General features: G+C 48.6%; 1 protein-coding gene across 8 annotated transcripts in view; it reads left to right on the top strand.

Annotated features, from left to right (window-relative positions):
• The window catches only part of FMNL2 (formin like 2), a 97,033-nt gene extending 78,831 nt beyond the window's left edge, over positions 1-18,202 (top strand). For 2 of the 8 annotated variants that reach the window (XM_015869096.2, XM_032445683.1), the window contains 15 exons: positions 629-730; positions 1,662-1,974; positions 2,339-2,536; positions 3,897-3,917; positions 6,254-6,378; positions 6,766-6,968; positions 7,834-8,068; positions 8,757-8,825; positions 8,985-9,065; positions 9,443-9,572; positions 9,905-10,068; positions 10,464-10,565; positions 11,027-11,125; positions 11,757-11,880; positions 16,311-18,202. In XM_015869096.2, the coding sequence (XP_015724582.1) occupies positions 629-730; positions 1,662-1,974; positions 2,339-2,536; positions 3,897-3,917; positions 6,254-6,378; positions 6,766-6,968; positions 7,834-8,068; positions 8,757-8,825; positions 8,985-9,065; positions 9,443-9,572; positions 9,905-10,068; positions 10,464-10,565; positions 11,027-11,125; positions 11,757-11,880; positions 16,311-16,420 (2,076 nt within the window). In that variant the 3' untranslated portion in view covers positions 16,421-18,202. Of the gene's footprint in view, positions 1-628; positions 731-1,661; positions 1,975-2,338; positions 2,537-3,896; positions 3,918-6,253; positions 6,379-6,765; positions 6,969-7,833; positions 8,069-8,756; positions 8,826-8,984; positions 9,066-9,442; positions 9,573-9,904; positions 10,069-10,463; positions 10,566-11,026; positions 11,126-11,756; positions 11,881-13,566; positions 13,700-14,923; positions 15,018-16,310 lie in introns of all 8 variants that reach the window. The other 6 variants (XM_015869101.2, XM_015869098.2, XM_015869099.2 and 3 more) reach the window with 6 other exon arrangements.
• Positions 18,203-18,491: the final 289 nt, after the last annotated feature.

Here is an 18,491-nt window from a genome sequence, read left to right as displayed (position 1 = left end):
CTGCCTTATTAATGTGAGGCTTACCATGCAATTTGTGTGTATGTCAAGGGACAGTTTGGTCCAGGCTGTGCAGAGCAGGAACATGGTGGCTTTCACACCCCAGGGGTTTCTGGGGCCTGCAAGAGATAAAAATAAATTATAAGTCCACAGGGAAAAAAAATAATAACGTGCAAATTTCTTCTTTATTCCTTGCTTATTAAATTAGCTCTGTTGCGAGGAGATGTGTTTATAGGTGTGACCACTTCAGCATCTGTTGACTTTGCAACGGTGTCGTTGCAATGTTCTGTGGTTTGGATCAAACTTTGATGTTTTTCCAAATAATGGCATTGGAAGTTCTTTATTATGAGGTAGGCTCTCTGATCTGGACAGGGTCATGAGTGCAGTCCAGCCAGGTTGCTCGCTAGTCATAGCTGAAGGGTAATGCTCATCATCACAGGACCCTGCAGCTGGGCACTTAGTGTCACCTGCCTCCACACACACAGGAACCCTTTTGCTTTCTAAAGAAAGATTCAGGATTTGGTGGGATATCAATAGTTTACCACGTACTGCTGCTCCAGCAAGTGTTGATGTGGTTTTGTTTGAGAAAGGTGTTGTTACTTCTATAATCTGTTTCTTTATGCTATGATAGTTATCTGAAAAACTCCAAGATACGGAAAATGAAGCCATGGCAAAGATTGTGGAACTGGAAAAACAGCTTATGCAGAGAAACAAAGAACTGGATGTGATTCGGGTAAGCGTGATGGGAAAACTCTGGCTGGATGCCACGTTTCAGGGGAGGGGTCTGGTGTGCATTTTGTGTCTGGGAGATAACGGCTGCCTTAATGGGCTGAGCAGTTTCTGCTAGCTTTCTAATTCTGAACGGAGCACAGACTTCAAGTAGAATGTCCTGTCTGGGCTCTCAAAGAAGGGCATTTGACTCTCTGCATATGCCAGCAAATCAGCAAACTGGATGAGGACATCATATTGCTCAGGTCTGTTGTTTTGCACATGTGGTTTGCTTTGGAGAGGAGTTCAGGGTGGAACTGGAGTCTTCCAGACTTAGGTTGCAAAGCATCCAGCACAACCTGCTTTCTGTGTACAATCCAGACATTATTTCTTGGTACGCTACTTCAATAACAAAGATTACTAATATAATATTCACTAACTTCAGCCTAAAAGTTGTCCCAAAGCATGACTGGTATCTAGGCTTCCTTCTGAACGTCTGCCTTGGCTACTTGCAGATACAATCTCCCCTTCAGATCAGGAGCCCTGTTCCTACTTCCCTCTGTGGGTCAACATCTGCTCATAGGCAGAGCAATCAGCAAGGCATCCAATACTCTGTGTTCGAGGAAAAACCGAGGTAGCATCCTAGTTCTGTATATTTAAGATTAACATAAGAAATGGAGACATTATAGCAATCAGAAATTCCGTGTCCCCGGGTGTTGGTACCTGGTGAGGTTTCTCACAGGGCTCAGTGCTGCACACAGCCTTAATGCTGGCGTGGGAAAAACATAAAACAAGTTCTTCCTTACTCACGAAGATGTATGGTTTGCATGAAAATGCCTTGTTAGATAATGCCTGGCACAGTGCACAGTCTGGTGTCAGGCTGCCTTCTGTTTCTGGTGCTGGTATTCTGTTTTGTGAATACAAATGCAAATCGCTTGTTTCTGTGGCATTTGCAGGAAATCTACAAAGATGCCAATAGCCAGGTTCACACCTTGAGAAAAATGGTGAAGGAAAAAGAGGAAGCCATCCAGCGACAGTCAACACTGGAGAAAAAGATCCATGAACTGGAGAAGCAGGGGACCATTAAGATCCAGAAGAAAGGCGATGGTGACATCTCTATCCTTCCTGTTGCTCTGGCCTCTGGGATGGTGCCGGTGGGGGCAGAGGCTGCAGCTGGCACGTGTGTCACACCGGCTGCTGGAGCTGCATCTTCCGTACCACTGCCACCACCTCCACCACCGTTACCAACCTTAGCAGCATCGGAGGCAGGTAAGGAACGTCGTGTCCCCCAGCCACGAGCTGGCTGTGATCTGGAGGTGGTTTGTTATTCTGGGGTCAGTCACATTGGCCTTATGCTGGAAAAACACCATCAGTTGTTGTTACGAGGTTGCAGACCATGTTTGTTTGATCCATTTCTGAGCTCCTAATTAGGCACTGGAAGGTACTAACTCCCTTGTTTGTACATTGAGGTAATTTGTTGAAGGGGTCCAACAAATACTTGGGCTCATATAGTCCTTGGGTAGAGATGTGCAGTGGGGGGTAGGGAGGGTAGTGGGCCCCGCTGGGAGTGTTTCTGTGTCTGCTTGTGCCGCGTTGGTTCCTGTTCATTCAGTGCCTCTTCTCCTTTCCACAGTACAAAATGGCCCCGTGACAGCACCAGCGCCGCCTCCACCACCACCGCCGCCTCCACCACCACCCCCAGCACCGCCACTGCCAGGCCCTGCCCTGGACACGGCTCCTGCTGCCCCGCTGCCCCCACCGCCCCCGCCGTCAGCACCCCCCCTGCCCGGCACCTCCTCTCCCACCGTGGTGTTCAACTCAGGGCTTGCAGGTAAAGCCACCCCTGTGCCTGCCCGGCACCTGGAGTGTTGACTGGGGGTGGGGGGCAGGATGCAGAGATGGGGCTTCTTTTCTCTTTATCGCCTAGGTAATACTCTTCATCTCCATCTGGTGTTATACTTAGAGGGGTTTGTGAAAGGAAAGATGTATCAATTAAACAGATTTGGTTTGATCTGTAGGGGAGAGCTTCTTCAGTGAAGCTGAAGCTTCTGCCAGAAATATTTTTCTGACGTGATCATTTTTGGCTTTAAGTGAGCAAAAGTGCAGAACTTGATGGTTTTGGTTTCTTCCCAGGGCATGATGAAGGAAAATCTGTGCAAAAGAATAGCAAACTTTTTGTAATGTTTTGGAAGGAAGGAAAATTTCCTGACAGTCTTTAATCATGTTTTTATGTACTGTCTATCCTATGCCAAGCATCCCATGCAGCAAATGGCTGTTAATTGGTATCACACTCCTTCCCCTCCAGGAGATCTCGAGAGCACATTATGATTTCAGAAAGAGGGACTGAGGAGCTCTTATTAATAGCTTTTTTTCTTTTTTTGAGAGCTGATAAGATATTCCAGCCTTTAAAACTAATGGAAGTGGAAAGCATCAGGAAGAGGAGCCAGTTGGTCCCAGGGTAGATTGAAATAATAAAGAAAAAAAAGAAGAGAACAAAAGATGAGGCATGGTCGGGGTTACAGATTAACCTCTCCCCGATGGGAGTGGTTCTGCAGCACTCAGTGCTCATTGGCACCATGGCTGGGGCAGCAAAGCAGAAAGCTGGCAGGCAGGTGTGCCCTTCTGCCCGTCTGTGCTGCAGTTTGCTGTGCTGATGGACTGGGAGGGATCCATGGATATGGCATCACCATATCTGTGGGCGGAGCTGTGTTCTGCCTTGCTGCTTTTTCAACCCGAAGCTGCTGGTTTGATGTTTTTCATGTCCTTTACCATGGGCTGCAGGGAGAGATTTTATCAGAGCAGTTTAATATGCCCCCCTGGTTTCTGCTGCCAGCTTTGTGCCTGGGCTGAGATGCTGGGGTGGATTGTCAGACTGCAGAATGTTTAAAACCCAGCCGAATATCCAGAAGGTTCCCCAGTTATGTACGCAGGGTCTGGTGGCCGGGTGCGTTTGATGGGGCTGTGGTAGAGGTGGGGCATGTCCACAGGCAGGCAGGGTGGGCATTTTGTAGTGAGTTAGAACTGAAAGGGAAAATGAAAAGTGCCTTTTCTTGACAAACCAGTTACATAGCAATTAATGTTTCTCAAGGCAGGACCCTTCTGGGCTGGGGGGGAAATGGGTGCAGTGATAAATCCCGCTGTTCTGACCACTGCTAACATATTTTTCTCCATTCTTTCTGCTTCCTGGTAAGACGGGCCGATCAAGCTCTTCTGTAGGTTGCTTTCTGCTAAGTATTTAACTACCCTTCCCTCTGTCCTGCTTTGCTGTGCTCTATGTGTGCCCGTGACTGTGTGTGTCAGTCCATGAGGTGGTGGGAGGGCCGAGGCGGGTGCAAAGGGGTTGCTGGATGTGTGTTAGCTGGCATGTGTTAGCTTTGGGTTTGCTGCCAGCCAGCAGGATTTGGCCTTCCTAGGCCCCGATCCAGCAAAGCACTTCAGCATGTAATTAAGATATGGCTTCTTTTGGGCTGCCCTCCAGCCATGACTGTGTCCCTGCCCTGAGCAGTGCTATTCATGAGGACATCACCTTACCAGCTGACAGCAGGGAGAAGATTTTGAAGGAAGAGGTTTTGAAGGCATTTTGTTCAGCTGCAGTGGGAGCTGGCCCACAAGGCATTTAGCTTCCTTTCCTGTCCTGAAATAACCCAGGAGCAGTTACTAATCTATTCTAATGTATGCTTGAGATGAAGATGTGTTTTTCGTGGGTATTTTAGCTTGGAAAGAAAGTCTTTTTTTTTTTTTTAGAAATGATTTGGGATTAAACACATTCATTGTACAGAGAGTTAAACCATTTGGTTTAGATGAGCAGAAGTTGCTGGTGTGTTCATGTCTTCCAATTGGATAAATGTATTTCTCAAAGCCTTCAGTCTTCCAAGCCGAATACTGTGTATGTTCCCTGTTATTCATGGACATTTGTTTCGAGCAAATTCTCTTGCTGGAAATTTATTCTTTGCAGCTTTCCTGCAAAAGGAACGTGACTTGGAATGTACATGGACACACAACTGTTGCTTTAGAAGTGGTAGGACAAAGCAAAAGAGGTGCTTCCAGCATTCACCTGGTTCTGGTGCACAGCAGTGGTGATCTGTCATGGCAAAACATGCAGCATCGGCAGGGAAAAGTAAAATAGTTATTTGCTCAAGTGCTTTGCAGGCTGGGAAAGCATCTCCTGAAACCAAGGAGAAAATAATCTAGCATCTCTATCTAGCATCAGATAGCTGGCAGGGCACCCCTGCTATGGATGCAGGGTAGGCAGTGGTCAGGACTTCCTTGGAGCAAGCACTGGATTGAATTGAGTCAAACACAGACTGTCCCCATCTTGGAGAACCTGCTGTGGGGTGCAGTGAGCCCAGAGCTGGGTGGGAGGGTTGGGACATGGAGCACAGTGCTGCTCACATGCCTGGCCCTGCTCACAGGGAAGGGGCTCTTTTCTCCAGCACTGGAGATGAAGGACCAGGGCTTCTGTTTCCTGCTTGCAGTCTGGAAATAAATGTTTTCTTTACTATGATTCTGTAGTGACACATTGATCAAACACTATAATGAAGATCCTGAATTTGCAGCAGCCAACAGCCTTGTGTTTTCATCAGCATACAAAGAACTGAGCACTGAATTACCAAAACCGTTCATGTGCCCTCCAGATCTGTTAGGACCAGGAATGAAGTTGTTTTCTTTGCTCTGATGTTACTTCTTGGACTGTGTTCTCTTCTGAATGAGAGTTTCCATAGCTTCTCTATGTGGGTTACTGAGACACTAATTCTGCATGACCTGAGAAGACGAAACCCATTATTTAAGCTGTGTGAAAGCTTGTGTGTGCTGCAGCCCCCTGGTTTGGCTTTAAAAGGCACCCCTGGCCCCTCTGAAAGAGCACTGCCCCATTGCAGCAGTGGAACCTTGGGAAGGGAGTTTTTTTCCTTCTCATCACCTATTCTGGGTTGAATTTTGTGGTGCATCTACTGCCAGTGATGCATCCTTCCTCCACATCACTGATGGAGATGTGTCCTCAGCTGGCAGTTCTAGCTGTTGCTAAAGGCTGAGGCCATCATGCCTTCACTGATGTGGATGGTGCTGCTTGCTGTGCTGCCCGTAGCAGCTGGGTTTGGACTGTACATGCTCAAGCAGCCCTACACTGCATAGCCATGCCCCAGCTCGCACTGAGGTGGGCTCTGCAGCCAGCAGGACAGGGTTAAATTTGGCTGCTCCATCCATTTTCTTTAGTGTTTAAAAATAGCATGGGCTTTTAAAGCAGTCCAGACAACATGGGGCAATAAAAGTAATAACACATTTCCTTTTGTGTAGTTTTCTCAGCCTCTGGCGTTCAGTCCCATTCTGCAGACGCTGGCCCTGAAGCAGCCAGAGGGTTGGATAAAAGCCTCTCTGCACTGCCTGCCTGTCAAGGCAGCAGGATCTTTTCAGGCTTCTCAGGGTGATCATTAGCTATGGCCAGTTCTTCCTCCAGTGCTGGAATGCCAACTCTAGAGGCTGCGGTCTGGGCACACGGGGTGTTTTTCAGCTGCTGGGGAGTTGATTGTTTCCTTTCCTCTGGTGTCTTTAGCTGTGAAAATCAAGAAGCCGATCAAGACCAAGTTCCGCATGCCAGTATTCAACTGGGTCGCCCTCAAACCCAACCAGATCAACGGGACGGTGTTCAACGAAATAGATGATGAAAGGATCCTGGAGGTACGAGCGGTGCTTGCTGCCTCCTGCTCCCCGTGTCTGTCCACAAATCAATATTGGCCTAAAGCAACCCAGAGCAGGGCTGAGCACTCAGGTGCTGTGTGGTCTCTGTGCTATGTATGCGAATCCACATGGCTGAATAAAGTCTGAGCGCTAATGTGAATATTTGCCTGAGCTTCTGAACGTGCATAGGGCTGTTGGGGACAGAGGCCAAATTTCCTGATTACCAACTCAGGAGTGCATGTTTACTCCACTGTGCAACCCCTGCCTGAAGTTCTCTGCTGTAGCCACAGCTGCCACGGGGTCTTACTGCAGTTCTGGTACGATACTGGGCAGTGTGTGATTTAATACTTGCCATGGGAGGAATAAATCACTTTCTTTCCTTTTTAGGATTTAAATGTGGATGAATTTGAAGAAATATTCAAAACAAAAGCCCAAGGTCCAGCCATCGATCTTACATCAAGCAAGCAAAAAATAACTCAGAAAGGATCTAACAAAGTCACATTACTGGATGCAAACAGGGCCAAAAATCTTGCCATCACTTTAAGGAAAGCTGGAAAGACGGCGGATGAAATATGCAAAGCTATTCACGTGTAAGTCAAACACTTGTCAGCAAAGAAATCATATTTGAGATTTACTGTGGTTTTTGGTAAGTGCAATGACTTAGAATTGGCAGTTGATGTAAATGTTTTTGCATCTGGAAAAAATCCATCAGTAGGGATGGAACTGATCTGAATTCCCACAAATCGGATTCCCTTGTACTACAGTATGTTAACTTGCACTTTTGTGTCGCTCCATCACTATATGGGCTTAACAAATTAACACATATTTTGTTAAAGAAGCTAATTCACGTTCACCCACAATATGCCATTGCATACTGAATTTCTCATTTGACGTACATGGTATTTTCTGTTCTAATAAACACTCAAAGAGTATCAGGAAGTCACAACCCTTTCAGCTTGCTCCACAAAGCACAAGTTGAGTCCAAGTGCACTGGAAGCATTTTGCATGCAGTGAGGTTTATGTAATCGCCCCACGCAGTGCCAAACCCAAATGTGATACAGGTGTGTCAGAGCATAACAGCAGCATGGGATCCTGCCATGCCCCATCCTGTGGGGTACGGACCCAACCTCCCAACTCCAGCCCTCCATCTGTGTCTGCTCCTTCAGAATCAAGATTCAGAAGCCTTGATTCAGAAACAGAATCAGGGTGCCAAGCAGCATTCACATCAGCACTTGTGTCTGTGCTGTCTCTGCGCAGTAAGCATGTTAACATCTCTATGTGCAGACAGCTTCATGGGCAGGATTGTTCTCACAGCTCTGGGACACCCCCAGGGGTGGTGACCCCCCACTCCCTGGGCAGCTGTGCCAGTGTCCGACCGCTTTTTGGAGAAGGAACCATTCCCAATATCCAACCTTAGCCTCTCCTGGTGCCGTCATCTCTCTTCCTATCACATAGGTTTGACCTGAAAACGCTGCCTGTGGATTTTGTTGAGTGCCTCATGAGGTTTCTGCCCACTGAGAACGAGGTGAAGGTGCTGCGGCTCTACGAGCGGGAGAGGAAACCCATTGAGAACCTGTCTGATGAAGACCGTTTCATGATGCAGTTCAGCAAGATCGAGAGGCTGATGCAGAAGATGACCATTATGGCATTCATAGGCAACTTTGCTGAAAGCATCCAGATGCTGACCCCGGTGAGTGGGAGACAGCCCCTGGAGATGTGTTAGCTACAGGGAAATGGTGCCTGGGTATTCAGCCCTCCTGTGGGAGCTGCTCTCCATGGTGCAAGTCAGGCCTGCAGGGCACAGTGCTGGTTGTAGAGATCTTCATTTTCCTAAGACAGCGATGGTTTGAGTGTCACAGAGTCGTTCTGAGTTCTCACAGGGGCAGAATGAGAAACAATTACGTGAATGAAAAAGTGCTTTTCTACGTATATTTTCATCTAACAGTGACTCGGATCCCAGGCACAGTTTCTATGACAGCTGGAACCCTGAGCTGTTCCACATCATCCTCTCTCTTCACTCTGTACAAGTTTAAAACCAGTTTAAATGAAAATCTATTCGTTTGCACCATCAGGGAAAATTACTTTCAGTGCTGGTCTGAGGGCTCTTTGAAGTATGTCCCGTGCATCTTTCACAGTCAGAAGGGCTGAAATACAAATACAGTTTTCCTCAACCACATCTGAGTGTTGGAAATCTGCAGTGCAAATTAACTTTTGGACATGCTGGGGCAGGATGGCGTTCATGCTGGGCGCACCGTATGGGTTCAAAACAAGTTGGGTTTTTTTGTGTGTGATTTTTTAAGAGCGGAGGTGTTTTGAATTGAGTTTTACTTTTGGGTTCGTTGTGCATTAACCAAATTTCTCCCTGTGTTCACCTGCAGCAACTTCACGCCATAATAGCTGCGTCTGTCTCAATAAAGTCATCTCAAAAGCTTAAGAAAATTCTGGAGGTAAGTCTGATCTTTTGGTTGCACTCAGCCACTCACCAATGCATCCCCTTATGTGTTCTGAAAGTGCATGTGGGTGTTTGCATACTGACTCTCAGAGCTTTCTGAACCGATGTGTATTTGCCTTGAAAGTTGACTCTCCGCTCTGTTTTGCTCTGGCAGATAATCTTGGCTCTCGGTAACTACATGAACAGCAGTAAGCGAGGAGCGGTGTATGGATTTAAGCTACAGAGTCTAGACCTGGTGAGTAAACCAGAGGTAATGAGGGGACACGAGCTGAAATGCATTTCTTGTAAATGGAGGGTGGCTGCTGGCTGCTCGGGGCTCATCTGTGCTTCCCAGCCAGCAAAGGTGGAGGCAGCAGAGTGTGGAGATCAGGGAAGGTGCTTCCCTGTGCTCTGTACGAAATGACCCTTCCCTGCATTTTGGTTGCCCCTCAGGACAAGGCCACAAATCCTCCGACCGCTGTGGAAATCCACCCACTTGTGTTGGCCTGTTGGCCTTTACGGCCATCTCTGTCAGATGGAGAAACATTCAGGAAAAACAAACACCCATTTGGTCACTTTGTTTGGCGTCCGCTGTGCCTTAACCCAGCAATCTCATTGCTTTTTCCTCCCCAGCTCTTAGAAACGAAGTCAACAGACCGAAAACAAACCCTGTTGCACTATATTTCTAATGTCGTCAAGGAGAAGTACCAGCACGTATCCCTCTTTTACAATGAACTTCATTACGTGGAGAAGGCTGCTGCAGGTACTGTAGCCACAGCCATGTCCTTAGTGCATCTACTGGGCTCTCAGTGCTTTCCCACTTTCCTAAGAATAAAACCATGTGGTTTCAGTGTTATCTAGCAGTGTAGTAGCAGAGCCTACTTAGGGAAGGACCCTTGGTGCCAGCAGGTTGCCTGGTGTAGCACACACGCCAGGGATTGGTGCTGTCAGCATCACAGCAGTGACCTCCCATGTTTGGTGAGGGGCAGTGGCAGCCACTGCTGTGGTTGGGGGCACTTTGTAGCAGGGAGCTGGTCATGCTGTGGGTTGGATTGCACGGCAGGAGCGATTCAACAGTTTTGTTTGATTTCTTAGTGTCTCTAGAAAATGTCCTCTTGGATGTGAAGGAGCTCCAGAGAGGCCTGGATCTGACGAAGCGTGAGTACACCATGCATGACCACAACACGATGCTGAAGGATTTCATTCAGAACAATGAAGGAAAGCTGAAGAAACTGCAGGACGATGCCAAAATTGCACAGGTATTTCTTAATTCTTGGGGTCTGAGTGCCTTGGAGAAGCAGAGCGTGCTCTGTGCATATATTGGGTGTTTTGTGCTGACTCTGAGTTACTCTGCAGTGGGGTTTGTGTGAAGAGGCCCAGAATCTCCATGGTTCTCCTCTGTTCTGATGTGAATGTATAAAATGCGCATTACTTGGAAAATGAGGAGTTATTAGTCTGTCATGGTGTATTAAAATTTCTCCCATAATGTTACCCTCATGCATTGTTACCATTCATTTTTTTCCCTTTGTGGTGAGGCCAACCTTAGGTTATTTGCTTGTGCTGGCATTTCCTTAACAGAGGAAATGCTGACCCTTCACACCAAGATCTGTGGTAATGGCTGGTGAGCGTATCTTGAAGCATGTACTTTTTGTAGGATGCCTTTGATGATGCTGTGAAGTATTTTGGGGAGAATCCGAAGACAACACCCCCCTCAGTCTTTTTCCCAGTGTTTGTCCGATTTGTGAAGGCCTATAAGGTAAGCAGGAGCATCCTCCCCTTCTCATCATTCTCGGCATGATTTGCAATCTGTAGTCTCAGGGTTCCCAACAGCACAGCTTGTAGCTCCCCCTAGCTTCGATGCACCGTGAGCACAACAGCAGCAGCCCAGGGCTGTGCAAATAGTTGGTTTGGGATTATTGTCAAGGCTGAAAGGCAGCACAGCTGTCTGAAACACCAGAGGAGTCCTCAGAAACAGAATGTCTGTGAGGTCAAAGTGCTCACCTTCAACCCTGACTGTGTCCTTTGGGATCGGGGTGGGGGGATTTGTGTGACCTGGGGGGTCTCTCCCAACCCACTCGTTTCAGACTTTGTTTAGCTGAACTGCTACACACTCAGTCTGCCTCCTTGGGAAGTGTAGCTCATTTGTAACATTCAGGTTCCTTGTAGTGATTCAGAGCTGTAACTTGTTGGGTCTTTGTGTGTGTGTGTGATAAATAGCAAGCAGAAGAAGAGAACGAGTTGAGAAAAAAGCAGGAACAGGCCTTAATGGAAAAACTGATGGAACAGGAAGCGATGATGGAGCAGCAGGACCAAAAGGTATGGAGCAGGCAGGTCTGACAGGTGGGAAGTGTTCACCTGTTTTTCCTCACAGCTCGGAACCTACAGCTCTGTGTGGAGCTTGAGCTGCCCAGACTTAGAGCTGCCCAGAAATGTGGTTTCTGCAAGTTTTCTCCTTTTGTGGGGAAAGTTGAAATAGACTGAAAGAACCCAAGAGTACAGTAAATTTCTTTTTTTCCCTCAGCAAGTTCTTTAGATGTGCTGGAACTTTTCCACAGCTCCAATGGCTTTTGCTTTGACTGAAGCTGCTTCGTGCAGCTCCCATGCTTAATAGATGCCCTTACCCCCAGCCAGGCATTTTCCAGCCTGTTCTCCTTCACTTAATACTGCTTGGAGTAGAAGGCTTGGAGTCTCAGTTCCAAGTGAGGAGAAGGCTTAGGACTGAATTGCAGACCTAAGAAAGAGAAACAGCTTGGCAGCCAGGTTAGCTTGTAACTCTGGCCATCACCCCCAAGAGCTGAGCTCACCATGTTTTACTTGCAAAACTGGGCAGAGAGGTGGCAGTTACTGGTGTTGACTGCTGCAGGTGGGGTCACCTGGTCTTTCAGACAGAGGAACCGGAGCAAAGATCCCTACAAATCCTTACAAATCCTCTCTTTTTTGCTTTTAGTCTCCTTCTCATAAAACAAAGAGGCAGCAGCAGGAGCTAATTGCAGAGCTCAGGAGGCGGCAGGTCAAGGATAACAGGCATGTGTACGAAGGGAAGGATGGTGCTATTGAAGATATCATAACAGGTAAAGCTCTTTTGTTCCATAATCTCAGAGGCCCTTTCAAGAAGGTTAAAAATGTATATCAGCCTAATAGCTATTGTTCGTGCATTATGTGATTCATGTAGAGCTGCTGAAGCACAGCTTAGGAGATTGTTTACATGGTGTGAATCAATTATAGAAGGTTTTGCTGAGGGAACAGACGGAGCCCAGTAACCTCCTTGTGTGCGTTCACTGTCGGTGCTGCCCGTGTTTGTCTCAAGCACAGACCTTGGGCACGCGCTGCTTCTGACCTCTTCTCTTTCAGCACGTTGGGACACACTTGGTCTCTGATCTCTAGAGTAGGCAGCTCAGATCTCAGCAGATACTTGGTGGGGATGTGCATGCTGTGTAGATCTTTCCCAGAAATCTTTACTTTCCCATAACTGGAATGAATGACAGATGTTTAACATTATTAAGACCCTGCATTTTCATTAAAATGTACTAGCTGTAATTGCACCACATTATCGCACACTTACAGGAAATCATTTAGTCAGACCTGAATGATGGATGGCCCTAAGCAGCTTCTGGTTTCACTGCTTTTCATTTGGGCAGAAGTCTGCCCTGATCACCACCATAGGGCTGCAGGGAGGTGCAGAGCCCACCATCAGTGCTAGGGAAGCAGGGACGTTGTATGCTGCTAAAGCTGTCTTCTGAGTCGTGCTGTGCTCAGCAGTCAGCTCCTTTTGGGCTGTGCCACCGCTCTGGTTGCAGTGCTTGGATTTTAGTGCACATCTTCACCTGTGGTGTGGAAGGAGCGAGGCTTTAAAGCTTTGATAGCTGTACAGTATCTGAGTTCTGTTGCACATAAAGTTAGCGAAACAATCTTTGGGCAGGATGGCCTTGGCTGCTTCTCCCAAATGTTTGTCATACTGTTTCTTCCCTCTGCGAGGAGGAGGAGAGCTGCTTTACCTCTCAGTGAGGAATTTTTGCCCAGCTACATGAGAAGGTTGGAATGCTCTTGGAGAAGCTTTCACAACTCTTGTCTAATGTTTGATTAAGAGATTCCTAAGATAATATTCTTTGTGTAAGAGGCAGACTTGCTGTAATACCTAATCACTTCTGCTTCTGCATCTCCTTTGGACTCCTGGAAGCTGGTGTGGTTTGGTGAAGTGGCTCTCCTGCTCTGTGGGAGAAACAGATGGTGCAAATGATGCCAGCCTGCGTGCAGCCCTGTGCCAGGCTCAGCCAACCTGACCATCCCCTGTGGTGTCCAGCCCTTCCAGCTATGGGGTGCCCTGGGTACTCGGGCCACGCAGTGACACATGGGGCACAGAATGTCAGGTTGAACTGAGGTCACTTGGATGCAGCCTGTGAAAGCTCGTGCAGTGGCATGGAAATAATCAGAGGTGTCACTTGACACTGGCTAGTGCCTCGTTAGGTGCACAGGGAGGCCCTGCTGGCTGCGGCAGGATGGGATGCTGTCTGAAGCCACGCTCTTCCAGCGTCATAGCCTTTACCTTTACCTTTAGCAACAGTCTTTCTAAACCAGAAGCAGATACGTAGTGACTTAAAACTACCTCCTTACCAAATCCCCCTGCACTGCAGTGTTATGAGTTGGTTGGAAGGTGCAAACCTGTTCCCGGTTGTCCTTAACCACGCGCTAACCGTGTACTAATGCCATCGATCTGTGCTTCTCACTGCTCTGTTTGTTTGGCTGTTATTCCCATGCAGTGCTGAAGACTGTGCCCTTTACAGCTCGAACCGCCAAGCGGGGCTCTCGGTTTTTCTGCGAACCTGTTCTCACTGAGGAATTCCATTACTAAACTATTCCTCTTTCACATCTGATGCTCTTAGACAAAAAAAGGTTGCCGTAGATTTTTTGACACTTCTCCATTTGTATGGACCTCAGCCAGGATCGTGTGAATGTTGAGTGTATAGCAATGTCCAGCGTCTGAAGTCGTATCGATGTCACCTTCGTTGCATGCGTTGTGTTTCATTAACGTTTTATTTCATCCCATTGAGTCTGTGTTGGATGCTTTTGGCCATCCTTGCATTTGAAAGGCATTGCTAACCCTCGTGACAAGTGCCATAGAACAGCAAGTGGTGGAAGTCGCAGTAGGTTCAGTGCTGGCTCCGTAGGACGGGCAAGGCTTAGTCTGAATGCAGTCATACTGTGACAGTTCACTTGGCTTTTCTATGTCATCTGTGCTGGCTGCAGATCTTTTTCTATATGCAAATGTACCTGAATAGTCTGCATGTAATAACTGGGCTGTTAGCCAGAGAGAACTGTCTGCATGGCTTCGGTGGGACCTCCTTGGGCTTTGCTTTCTGTTCTGGAAGGGTTATCTGTGGTAACGTGTCCCCTCTGTGAGGAGCATCATTTCAACCTTTCTAACCCTTGCCTGCATGCTTGCATGTTGGACACAGAATGGAGTCCATCTTTTCTCATTTGTTCACGTCCATATTTAACTTTTTCAGTTCCATGCCAACTTTTATTGAAATAAAACCAGCAATGGTAATTGTGCATTAACCAGTTTTCATGGAGGCTGGTGCGGTGTCATGGGGTGAGAGCTGGGGGGGTGGGAGGCAGCAGGGCTGGGCTGTGCCGGCTCACAGCCATGGGCACAGGGCAGAGCTTGGCATGGAACTGAGCACCATGCATCCTGTGGTGTGCAGTGTCAGCAGGGTGTGCTTAACCCCGCATGTCTCTTAACACTGTTGTCTTGAATTAAGGCCGGATGGCTTAAGAAGACAACAGTGTTCACTTGGCAATATGTATTTTTATGAATGCTTCTAATAAAATTGCAAACTGTAATCAGCTCAACGGTTTTTTGCTCTTTCAAGTTAATTGCTGTATTATCTTCCTGGAGCCAATCTTCAAAGCAGCTTGGAATTTGGTTAGCAAGAGGGAAGGGTGGCCCTCGTGTCCTTTCCTCTCCTCCTCTAACCTCTCATGGCCTCGGCCTCACCCCTCCTCTTGCTCTGCTGGCTTAACACGCCTGCCATTTTTGAACGCTGAGTTGACTTGCTCTCCATTTTCCATCCCATTTTTTACTTAACCATCATTTTTTTTTTTTTTTCTGTTTAGCCCTAAAGAAGAATAATATCACTAAATTCCCAAATGTTCACTCGAGGGTAAGGATTTCTTCTAGCACACCGGTGGTGGAGGATGCACAGAGCTGGCAAGCATCACTTTTTACTTAGCTTCCTCCTCTCTCTGTATGCCCAAAGCCTGGCAGTAGCTGTGGCGTAGCATAGTGCTGGTGAGGGCCTGAAGGCAGCGGATGTTCAGCCCAATGGTTCCCACCTCAGTGTGGCAGGGGGTTGCTGAGCTGCTGGCTGGTCACCACCTTCCTGCTCTCTCTATTTTGGCCCTTCCATGTTGAGCCCGAGGTAGGCAGCCTCGTCCCAGGTTGTTTCTGCCCGTAGATCCCTGGCTGTAGCTCCCAGCTCCTGCTGCCCAGTGCTCTGCGGGTGTGTGGTGCTGCAGCCCTGGGAGGGGAACCAGTGATGGACAGTGGAGGCTGAGAGCACAGGGCAGCGTGGGTGGCTTCTGCTGTGCTGAGAGCTGAGGAGTCGGGCAGTGGGGCTTAGAGCAAGCTGTAAGTCATCCAGGGAGTACATGGGAGGGTTTCCCCAGCGAAGCACCCATTTTATTTTTCCCCAGAAAAAAAAAATTCTGCTTAAGTTACGTGTCAGGCGCACCAGGCGTGCTGTGTAGCTCATCTCCGTAGCACAAGAAGCCAAGCAGTCACCTGTCCTCACCACGCTCTTAACACGGGCTTTGTTAAACTCCCACCGCTGGCTTTCTCCATCGCATGCTCAGTACTGCCCTCCTCCCCGCTCCCAGCCCCAGTAGCAGCCCAGCCCTGCACCCCTCGGGTGGCAGCCGTGGCTGCAGGCTTGCAGGCTGGGTGCAGGGGGATGCCTGCTTTTTCTCAAGGCACCTTCTGGTAGTTGAGTGGGTGGATGGGCCATGTAGATGCATGCCTGTTTTGGTGAGCACTTATCCCATCATGTCCTGTGTTTCACGTTCACTGGGTTCCATCCTGCATCAGAGAACTCGTTCAGTGCGGGGCGGTGAGGCCGTGGCACTGCTGCCCAGAGCCCCAGGGGTGCCTGAGGCCGCGGGGCGGAACTGGGTGATCTGTAAGGTCCCTTCCAACCCTGTTCCCTGGTTCCGTGTCTCTCACCTTTGGGATTTAGAGGCTACACAAACAGTGTTAGTGAATACCAGCTGCCCATAGGAGGGCGAACATCCAGCCCAGTGGCACGGCTCCGTTAGTGCCCCCAGCACTGCCTGCTGCTCAGTGTGTTGCCATAGGGCCATCAGCTCGCTGTTGCGGTGGGGCCCACTCCCTCCTCCCGTTGCTACCCAAGCTGCTTTGACTGGCTTCCAGCAGCCCCGATCCCTGCGGCGCTGCGCGTGTGGTTTGAGCCGTGCCTGCTGACCAGCGCCGCTTTCCTCCCCGCAGATCTTCGAAACCAGCCGTACCGCCGGGCCGACGCGCTGAGGAGGAGCGTGCGGCGGCGCTTCGACGACCAGAGCCTGCGCTCTGCCAATGGCACCGAGATCACCATGTGAGCTGAGGCCTCTGCGGAGCCGGGCTGCCAGCGGTGCCCTCCCTGCCCGCCTTGGGAACAGTACGGTTACCCCCTAAAGGGCTCAGACACCTAGAAATGCATAGGAACGTCAGCGATGGGCTCTCCACTCAGCCGTAGCTAACAAGTGCCTAAAATGGAAGTACCTGCTCAAATTAACCGAAGCAATAGGACTTGATTTGATTGGGTATCTTTTGACACCAATACATTATTCAGTATTTTTAACCAAAAAGTAAAGTATGTGTTGTTTTGGGGTGTTTAGTTGGGTTTGATTATGTGAAAACTTAGCGATCGGTCTTCTGTTGGCCGGACCTGGATCCCCACTGGTTGGAAGGAGGTAACTCTGGATGTGCTCTGCTGCTGGGCTTCTACATGCATTCCTGTCCTTGGCCGAGGGCTGACCTTGGCTTCAGCTGCACTTACTGGCTTTTCTTTTGTTAAAGAAACAGAACACTTAAGGGCTTTCTGTATCTAGTAGGGAAATAGCGACAAGAAGAGCTCCGTACCTTGTTCCGCCATACAGACCCTGTGCGCCACAGCTGGACGTGGTAACGCAGTTGTGTGCTGAGGAGACCTGTGGGCAGGGAAGCTTTTGTTGGCTGTAAGGCTCGGGGTTTGGTGGTGTGCAGTGTGGGGCTGAGGCACGAGGGGCACGGGGGGAACCGGCACATTGTGATCGCACAGCGTGGGAATGGCAGAGAACGCATCGCCTGCCCTTCAGCTAGAGGCAACTTTCATCTAACAGTGTATTTATTAATTAGCACTAAGGTATTAACATCTCAGTTATCACCACTAGGGTTCCGAGGACCATTACAGCTCCATACTAGCACAGAGATCGCGTTAGTGCCCCATGCAGCTGCGTCTCCCTTTGACAATCGCGCTCCAATTCAGTCCCAGGGCTCACACATTCATCAGCTGCCCTGTGAGGTTTGCAGTCACATCCCAAAGCTCCCAACAGGCCGGATTGGCGCCCTGTGCACCCTGCATGGCCTGCAGCACTGCCTGGAGCCGGCCCAAAGGAGGAGTGTGGCCGCAGCCCTGTCTGTGCTTCCGAGCTCGTTGTGCTCACAGCTTCCCCTCCTGGCATCGCCGCCTCAATACGTTCATTGTAAAATTTATTGTATAGTATTTAACCACTGAATTTCTTTTCTTTTACGTTGTGCTTATGTGAACCACTGGTGAAGGTCCCGTTTTTCTTGGATAATGTGTAGTTATATGATAATCTGTTTTTAAATGTACAGATATTTTGCTACAAAATCGGTGCCGTTTTTTATGGTTTTTACACTCCTTTCACTCCCACTTTTGCCTCTGGGTAATATTGTAAATATTGTTTAAAAAGCAAACAAACAAACAAAAAAGCATCAGCCTGTGCTATACAATCCGAATGTCGACTTAACTTATCGTTTGTGTTTTTATATTTAACCGAGTGGGCAGCTGAGGGCTCAGTCACCGCATTGACCTCCGCTCACCCATCCACACAGCGCTCCCTTCATCGGCAGCCAGGCGGTGGTGGTCGGCGGTGGTCGGCGGGCTGGGAGCTCTGCTGCCTCATTCCTGTGCTCAAAGGTATTTTTCTTTTTTAAACCTAAGGCAGAAACGATCGTTGGACTGCAGTGCAACGCTGGCATGTTCTCTTTCATCTTTTTCTAGTCATAGATCTGCTTCTTAGCAATATTAGAAGTGTTTTATAAAAGCAGTTCATGTTACTTTCCTGGTCTGTTCCTGGCATAAGAGCAAATAAACTATTTACACTACTACACCGTAATCCATCCTTTCCTTCTTTTCCAAGTGACTTTTACAGCGTTTTCTTCCCCTGTGCTGGGGCCGTGCCCCATTGCTCAGCACTGCTATGGACAGAGAGAGGCTCCACGCTGCAGCGCAGCTCACCCAGGGCAGGAACACGGCTGTGCCCCAGCAGTCCTGCAGGAAGAGCTCCGCGCAGAGCAGCAGTGGTGAGTTGTTCCCCCTAAATGTGCAAAAAACCAACAGCAAAGTATTAGAGTCCTAAATGTACAGCGAGCAGCGCCATCCGAGCTGCGATCCAGGTGTCACTG

This window comes from Coturnix japonica, chromosome 7 (genome assembly GCF_001577835.2).
Source record: "Coturnix japonica isolate 7356 chromosome 7, Coturnix japonica 2.1, whole genome shotgun sequence".
In the NCBI taxonomy this organism is placed as follows: Eukaryota; Metazoa; Chordata; class Aves; order Galliformes; family Phasianidae; genus Coturnix; species Coturnix japonica.
Note: the sequence above shows the minus strand (reverse complement) of the source record. Positions and strands in the feature narration are given on the sequence as shown.